This window comes from Penaeus vannamei, chromosome 4 (assembly GCF_042767895.1).
Source record: "Penaeus vannamei isolate JL-2024 chromosome 4, ASM4276789v1, whole genome shotgun sequence".
Taxonomy (NCBI): Eukaryota; Metazoa; Arthropoda; class Malacostraca; order Decapoda; family Penaeidae; genus Penaeus; species Penaeus vannamei.
Window position 1 is genome coordinate 5507260 of NC_091552.1, and position 9678 is coordinate 5516937.

The 9678-nt window shown below is 33.7% G+C and overlaps 1 protein-coding gene across 1 annotated transcript in view; it reads right to left on the minus strand.

Moving 5' to 3' along the window:
• Nucleotides 1-1676: 1676 nt before the first annotated feature.
• Nucleotides 1677-9678, minus strand: part of sws (patatin like phospholipase domain containing sws) — a gene marked incomplete at its 5' end in the record, with an annotated part of 33570 nt that continues 25568 nt past the window's right edge. The window contains 5 exon segments of the mRNA XM_027362053.2: nucleotides 1677-4230; nucleotides 4583-4665; nucleotides 4957-5164; nucleotides 5471-5623; nucleotides 6316-6479. Coding sequence (XP_027217854.2) covers nucleotides 4087-4230; nucleotides 4583-4665; nucleotides 4957-5164; nucleotides 5471-5623; nucleotides 6316-6479 — 752 coding nt within the window.

Below are 9678 nucleotides of genomic sequence, written 5' to 3' on the forward strand. Positions count from 1 at the left end.
TTATGTTACGTATTCTCTGCACTGTGACCATAACTAACAAATTAAATACAGAAAACGTGATGTGAGCAAAATCGTAAACAGAGGCACAACTTGCAAATAAACAAACGGCCTATACAAACATATTTAAATTGCCTTGCAAAAACACTCTGCAGATGCTGTGTATTTTGATTGTTATTATGGTATAACCTCCTGTCTTGAAATCTGTTCCATGCATTTGTAAAGCTGAAAAAAAGAAGAATTAGCTTTATACTTTCTACAGTTTATTTTAGTCCATTACCAGTGTTTCTACGTCACCAATTCTATAATAGATAAACTCATGAATGATGCAATTACAAAGAAAACGCGGAAAAAGCACAATACGCAAAAATAGCACTTTGTTCTTACGTATACTTCCTTTGTCTTTTCATTCTCCAAACCTTACCAAATATTCATTGATTTCCTTGCCGAGTACAAAACTAGTGGAGAGCGCTTTTGTCGGATGGAATATTCAGTTATCGATAATCTATAACCCCATTTGTTATAAAACCGTGCGAGGCTTCTTCTTTTCTACTCTTTTACCATCAGTACGAACCAATAAATACGTCAAAAAGTACTTAACATTGTCACATAACTTACAGAGCCCAAACAGTAATCCTTAGCTATTTACCTTCATTTTTAATACGCACATGGATGTAAATTACATACTACAAGGACACGAACTAGCAATGGCATATCTTTCAAATGATCAATATTTTAAAATCCAATCTATGCATATTTATTCGTTTAATCAACTTTCCGTTATTTTCACCGGCCGTTCGTACCAAAGATACCATGTCACTTTTCCCAACGAGATTCTGTTCTGGATTTCCAAGCGAAAAGCCCCAATAAAAACCTCAATGAAAGACTTGAGAAACTCTTTTCATTAAAAGAGTGAACGAAGATTGATTATTGTCCATTTCGAAAGGCTAGAAACTTTTTATTTCCTTTGCAGTGTGCCAAATGGTGTGTTTTGCACTGCCTTTATCGGATTTCCCGCACGAGGAGCGAGCGAAAAACCTGAATGAAAAACTAAATATAATCTTATTCTATCGTTATACAAGAGACAGGATGTAATTAGACAGATTATGCTTTCTTGTCATTCCATTTCGTGTTTCTGATTTACGAATACTCGTTCATTTATTTCTAGTGACTAATGGATTCATAATTAATTTTATCATTTCAGTTCCACATCATTCCCAAGTATGCTGGTCATGTCAAAATTACTAACGCACTTTAACGGAAAAAAAAATCTAAAACCATTCATGCACAATGGGGAGTCAAATGCATGACCGTCTGTTTAACTAAGTGCGATTGCGTGTGTGTGTGTGTGCGAGTGTGTGCGTGGGGGAGGGGGGGGGGGGGGATCCGCTCCACCAGAAACCTTCTCAGTAGGAAAGTTCTTACGGGTCCGTTGCCTGGCAAGGATGGAGGAGGATCGATGTCCCACTCTGTGCAAGCAATATGCCTTCCAAATACTACTTATAATGAGATATTATATTAATTTAGTTCTAATGTGATTTTCCCAAATCTATTTTCAAGTTCCCCAACATGAAAACCTGAATTCTAACATTAAAACTCAGCACATTACTGGTTACCTGCATTAAATCAAAACTCCTATCCTGGAAATTCCTCAATCAAAAAGGTTAAAAAAAGAATGATTATTACATTTCTTTTCTTTGCATAAAATATACATGTATCTAATCAAAACCAGTATCATACATATTTATCACAATGATGAAAATACATTACTTAAAAGGATGAGACATATCATTTACATAATACCATTTTTATCACCAATAAAGCTGTAACACTGGTAATTTTGATATAATATTCTAGGAATCAGAGTAATATACATTAAGGTAATGGCAGAATACAAAATAATTCATCCTGTATATATTCAACAAAATACTCCAACAAAAAGAAACTGGGGAGAAGGTTTTGATAAGGTTGTGCCAGTTGAGTCCTTTTGTATCGATATTCTGTGTAAAAAGCGAGACAGAAACAAAGCCATGCACCACTCAGGAAAATGGTTTGTACAGTGATAAAGTATTTGGGTCACTTTCATCTCAGCTAACTACGCTTTATCATCTGTTCCTCGTTTTTTGGGCGATTGTGAATTCTATGCATAAAATCATCTGATCTGACATATGAATATAAATAATCCAAGTCTGAAGTACACATCAAACTTCATTCACCACTTCAAAGTAGATGATTTAATTTGTTTACAACCGCAGATCTAAATTTCAAAACTTTGTATGGAAAAGGTTCATCATCTTGGATTCTGTAGCAATGCCCATATGCAATGGAATATGATGTAACAAGACATAAAAGACATAAAACCCACAGTAATCCATTATTGTCAAATCACTATCTGATGGGAAGTTCCATTTCCTGTCAGCCAATGCTTACCATACAGTATATTCACAATATCTCTATTCTGCCAATCCTATAACAGGTAAAATCTTATTAATGAAGGAATTTTGAAGAAAACATGAACACTAGATATACAGGCACTTCCATTCCATTGTTTGTTTCTTTTCTGTATCTTGTTTTCTAAACCTTACTGAATAATCTCTCTCTCATTGGAAAAAAAAAATTGCCCAGTAATTAAATGCAAATACATTCACTAAAAAAATTATGTTTAGTTTTCTGTGCTTTTCTATATGCAAGAACAGAGGTCTTATAATTTGTTAATACTCTCCCCCCACTCTTAAATCAGGAACATTGTTTAAACCCTAAATAGTATCTTTTTCATGCCAGAGAGAAAAGTGAATATGAAAAATATAAACATTCTTGTATATAAATGTAATACAATACCATAACCTATTTCTTTATGGCATATATAAAAAATCCTACCTTCAAAACACTACAAGAAGCTAATGTTTTAAGTCAAATTAATGCACCTCTGTATACTCTAAGCATTTTAACAATAGAGTTCACATAAATTTACAAACTTCTCACTATACACGTCACAAATTCCAACCACAACTAAACAAAAACAGACTGGAGCACTTACCAAGAACCCGATAAGCTTTCCAAAAACTAGGTATGAGATGACAAACTATTGCTTAAAAGATCATGCCCTTCAGCTTAATGACAAATCTCTAAATACAAGTTGTGGATATAAAAACTTAAGTAACAATATAACTACAAGAAATCATGATAATGATTGCAAAACTAATCAAACAGTAACGAATACAAGTAAAACGGTCTTCAAGACAAACATAAAGAATAACTCTGCTACAACTCACAAGGTCTAATAAGTTCCTCTATGGTTACTACCAGACAACATTTAGAACAAGTGTGCTAATATCATTGAAAACAAAGTAAATGAGACTCCAAAGTGACTCAAGTTAATAGAAATTATAAATATATTTATGTACACAAATCTGAAAAGCATATGAATTTATGAAGAATTTTTTATGCACTTAATTACAATTTAATGCTATTTAAAAAAGAAAAAAAAAGAAAAAAAAGTTTAAATTATATCTAACTAAAATTGCATTGTATGACAGAGGTAAGTCGTTGAGTCATTGAGGTATAAAGATGTAGTTCTCACAACTCGATTTCACTCTACATATACCTTTTTCACTTTATATTTAGAGAATGAACTAAAGATAATGAACAAATGACCAAACACAAAAATAGTTACTGTGCTGTCCCATTACAAGTCGAAAGTACTTGAGTTGTTTCAAGAGAAATGATTCATAGCCATGTTCATGCTAGTTCCCTGCTGATTCTTGAAGCAAATTGAGCAAGCAGTTGTTAGTAAGTAGCCTTTTAGGAAGCCTGTCTTTTCATCCCACTTTCAACAATCTCGCTTTTCCTTCTGAGCAAAAGACCAATGCTATTCCGTTAACAAGCCAGAGGAAAAGCTGAATCGTTTGTGCTCATTATCAAATAAATGCATTCTCTTCAGGTCCACAGACTTCGAAATACAAACGTTCGGATATGGAAGAAGGAAAAAGTCTAAAATGAACAGACTCCTTAAACGTACAAACAAGAATGGCACTCATGATTTCATTTTGTGAAGAGGGACTAAAGCTTATTTCAATCCCTTGTCTCTATCTATTCCTCATCATCATCATCATTCTCCTCCTCTTCATCGTCATTCTCTTCTTCTCCTGCATCGTAATTCATGGCATGATTCAGCTCGATCATATCGTTGTCTGAAAGGGAGCCTGTTCTGCGTCTCCGTAATTCGTCAGAAACCTGAAAGGATGAGGGAAAACACTACTAAGAAACAAACAAGAAAAGAAAAGAAAGAAAAATTATAGTACTGCAGCCTTATCTTCTGAATGAAAGGAAGTTTTATATAATATCAAATAATAATAATATATAAATAAAATATACAAAAAAATAACAAGGTAAAGTGAACTACTGTTCCCAAAGTGTAAAAAAAAAAATAAACAAACTCATTGAGGGCAACGAACGTATATGTCATCAATGAGTTGAATAATCTGACTGTCCATAAATCATCCTGAATCAAAAACGATAAAAAATGCTTTTTCAAAGTATATCACATAATAATGGCCTCCTTGAGATGCACACCCATATACTTTACCTTATGGAAAAATTCTGTATTTGTGTTGGGTTCCGAAGCATAACCCCCGCCAACATCATCTTCATCATATTCTGTTGAAGAGTCTGAAACGTGAGAGGTAAAAGAGGATAATTTAAGAAATGAGCTTAACTCTCTTGTTAATGAAAGTATTCTTCTTAGAGATCTATGAAAAATACTCTTACGAGTGATGTAAAAGGTACTGTAGACAAGCTGCAAAATAACAATCTGAAGTGATTATGCCAACTTATAGAGCTGAAGAAAAATTTATGCTCAATCTTTATGCTCTTTTTAAAAGAACAATACATGATCATACATGAAATCCTGAAATTACCCTAAACATGACAGTTACATTAAAAAAAATCCAAAATCTTTACCCTCAAGCACTGTGTTGGCTGTGGGTTTCTTAACCGAGCAGACGATCTGAGCTAAATCAGTAAAGTTGGTGGGCGATGCATCGAGGCTTATCTTCTGTCCCGCACGATGATCTGCGCAAGTGTTACTTAAATGATAGACACTTTCCACGGTGCGGCCTCCCTTGAGCATTCCGCTGAAGTATGTCTTGCCATGCTGATAGCCTACTTCCTGTCAGGCAGAAGAAGAATAATCATTGCTATAGTGATATTTTTTATTTATTTACTTATTTAATTTCTTTATTTATTTATTATATTTCCCCATGCTATTATGATGATGCAATAACACTAGTTGCAAAAATAAAAAGCAATTGTGATGACAGTAACACTATCATCAAAAGAGACCAATCCAAATATCTTCTCCCATCTTAAAAATAATATATATATCATCATCTCTATCAAAATTCAATCATTCACACAATTCATCCAAAATATAAAACATTAACTTTTATTTTCTAAAAAACTGTAAACAACAAACCTTAATTTCATCAAATGATCCAAACTGTAGAGTCTGGTATTTGTCGATGGGTGGACGAATATATTCACAGTAGTCGCTAGATTTCAAGTCTTCCAACTGACGTGTACAAGACACATATGACAACCTCGACTGGATGTCATATAAATTGGGTACCTGTATGAATATAAAGTGCTAATCATCTGATGCATAAGAAAAGAAAGAAAGAAAAAAAAAAAAAAAAAAATCAACATAAGTAATACAATATACCAGAACTAAAACATTCACAGTTATCCATTAAAAACACACACACACACACACACACACACACACACACACACACACACACACACACACACACACACACACACAAGAACGCACACACACACAAGAACACACACACGCACACGTGCACAAGAACACACACAAATACGCACACATGCACAAGAACACACACAAACACGCACACATGTACAAGAACACACACAAACACGCACACATGCACAAGAACACACACAAACATGCACGCACAAGAAAACACACATGCGCACGCACAAGAAAACACACACACGCATGTACAAGAAAACACACATGCGCACGTACAAGAACACGCAAACATGTGCAAGAACACACACACACATGCACACAAAAAGGCATGCATGCACTCAAGAACATGCACACACACAAGTACATATGAACATGTAACAATAAAGACAATGTGAATAACATTTTACTTTCATCATAGCTGCTTTATACTTGTAGTTTTACAGACAAAGCATAAATGCACATATACACTCTGTTCTTCATATCCTTCCTACATCTATCCACATCAAACAACTATCAAAAAACAAACACATGAAAATACTTACTTTGAGCTCTTTTCTGAAGAAATACTTGAATGGGAAGACCCTTCTTATGAGCACACTCCACCCAGACAAACAGTCACCGTAATTGGTGAACTGCGTCTCGTACTGACAACCTACATCGATGGCTAAGATGCTGCCCACACTCCACTTGTTTCGCATGACATCTCCTGTGAGGTTAATGGAAGGGGAAAGGGGGGAAGGGGCAACAAAAAACACTATTAGTTTACATGAAAAACTGACAACATAAATATAACACCCTATGAATCATCAAATTCATATATAACATGAAATTATCACAATAAATCATCATATCATTATGTAAAATGAAATGGTGATCTTAATATGAATTTATACTATAATATCATTAGCTTTTATGAAGCTTTGTAACATATTGAAATGAAATTTGATTTAAACAATATCCACAAGAAGTCCTGTAATAAAGAATGGATAATAAAAAGCTTTGAAACAATTTCCTAATCCCAGACTTTAAAGCTAGATAACTAAACAAGTTCCTATCAGTTTGTGAACCAGATTTGTTCCATACTTGTACAGTTCCTATATGAAATTATTTAATCTTCAAAGTTCCCTGTGTTAGGCATTACTGTTTTACTACAATACAGCAACACATAATGTATACTTTAATAAGATTTGATAACCCAACAACTTGACTTCATCATTTTAAGGTGCAGAAGTAACACCAAAACCCAATAGTAACTTACCACATCCTATGAATGAAGTATACTTAAATAGGTTTAAATCCAAAATGTGCTCTTATACATACTTACCTTTAAAAGACATTCTTAAATGTTAAGTTACATTTTAGTCTAACTGGTACTTATCTATGGATATTCTGAAAAAAATCAACAAAATTTAGAAAGCAAAATTTAGACGAACATTACCTAATAATCCCCACATCTATGCCATACCTGGAACATTATTGATGTAGCACCCATCAACCAGTAAATGTCCATCAAGTGGGTCAGGCACTGGTGGTAACAGCATAGCTATGGTCATGGAAGCCCGCACATAACGCCAGAGAACTCCTGACACAGGCCAGAGGGATTTGGTAAGAACACATGGGAAAAATAACATACTCGAATGAAGCCCACAGAGATGGTTATATGCAATGGTGGGTTAGTACAGCATGTGTTCTTTCAAATGGAAAAGAATCAGTGACCTTGACAGCAATAGGATTTTCACATGAAATGTCATCCTTTCACTCCCAAAATTGTGTTGTTAGCATTACAATCTCAACAAGCCATTTCCTGTGATACGATTAACCCCTTCTTTTTTATTATCAATTTGCAGGTACATGCATTCCTTCAATCTAAGAGAAAATTTTGAAGTTACCCGCGTATCTACAAAACATTACAAATGCTTTTACTGCTTCTAATAGCTTCATCAGTTTCACTAATCATTTGATGGGTCTCTCTCTAAATGATTTGCCAATCCTTTTACGTCTTTTGGTCATCTGAAGCTTTTTGAAAATTACTTTCTTTATCAGAGGCCTTCATAAGGATGAAACCTTGATGTATAATCTGTTTTACTAATGGACCTTGAAAACAATGTTTCATAAACTGATTTTCTTGTAAACTTGCTCCTAAATATTTCATATATCTGTGTGTAAGGAGGGGTGTGTGAGTGGTGGTAAAGAAGGGGCTAAGTAATATGGAAAATAATTACAAAGCAATCTCTTGAAGAGCTAATCAGTACCTTAAATTGAACCCAGTGGCCCAGGATGGCAAAAATCTATACACTGTGATATCTGTTTAGTTATTGTGTACACAAATTAATGGCTCAACAATGGTTTAGTCACAAAGGAGGCAATTATTAGTCATACCAAGCTCAGCCATTTATCATTTTTCTTGATTTTAAAGAAAGACTTTTTCCTATCGTTTTGCAATTTTCTATTGTTATCAGTATTTCAATAACATAATCATATTATCAATAATAATGATATCAACATCTACAGCAACAGAAAAAAAAACATTTTTCTGCAAACAGATAGAATGTGGAAATCAGGGCATAGTCACTAGGGCCTTCTGAATGATTCCTTGGAGGCGGAGTGCTTGTGGAGCCATCTATGTGTACTAAATTTGGTAAAAGATTACAGTTCACAGCGCATAAATACAGGGCATATAGTCTAATTCCAGAGCCAAAGCTAAATCTTACTATATTCATTTCATGAAGTTCACAATTAACTTTTTAACAATGAAGGATATAAACAAAAGAGATCTTTTTAAATGCCCTTGAACTCTAGAAGTGTCTTATCATGCATTGAAATGACCATTTTTCCTATGAATGGTTATCAATGATTTTGATAAATGCAGGAAATACACCTGGTTGCTGTAATAATCACACACAAACATATCAGTGCTCTGAAGGTCAAGAATAACATTGCCTCAACCACTTACAGCTCTCTAGTAAGGAATATGACATTTTTACTAACACAGGTTACAAACTATACAAAAACAACATAAAACATATGCAAAGTAGAAAGATACTGAAAGAAGACTTGATTACCAAGTGGAAGGGTTTTACAGACTCAGATGACAGACAATGATCATAGAAATTTGTTTTTCACAATATCTGTTTATTTCCCTGTACAAGCCTTAAGGCAGATATCTTTGTGATGCTTTGGTTACATATGGAATTAGATCATTAGTTTTCAACCCCACTACTTTCCTAACCATAAGCATAGTTTAGTAAAGTTAAGGGTTTTCTTCATGTTATGTTTTTACTCAATAGCAGTAATGGGGTTCCACAAGATGCAATCTTTTTTAATGCACAGTTTAAATGAGGTCTACTATACCTGAGGTTACAATGTTTAAATGAGATAAACTAAACCTCAGGGTACAAAAATTGACTTGTTTTATGTAACTGGGTCAGATTGCAAGAAAAAGTATCAGTGCCTATATTAAGAGTATAATGTGAGTTTCAAGAATTTAGCCCATTCCAAATTGACGACATTCAGTCCATATACTTTTCCTTGGATTTCTATATTCTAAATATCATACTACACATATTTAGAAGTACAGAGCTATTTTGATATGCAAGAAAAAAGGGAAATCCATGGTAAATGTTCTTTCAGAATTTTAAAAAATACATCTTTTTTAGTTCCTTATGGAAATCATATACAACAGAAGATAGTGGAAAATAACAATACATAAAATTAATATGAGATAATCATAAAAAATCAAGTATTTTTAGTTTACCAAGAAATCTGACACTCAATGTTAAAATTCAGTTATTGGTCATAATACTTATTTTAGTCATATAATTTCAGAGTTAGTTTCACTATCAAAATATTAACAATTACATTCTATTCTTCTCTATAGAACATCATTTTCTTCTTACTAATGTCTT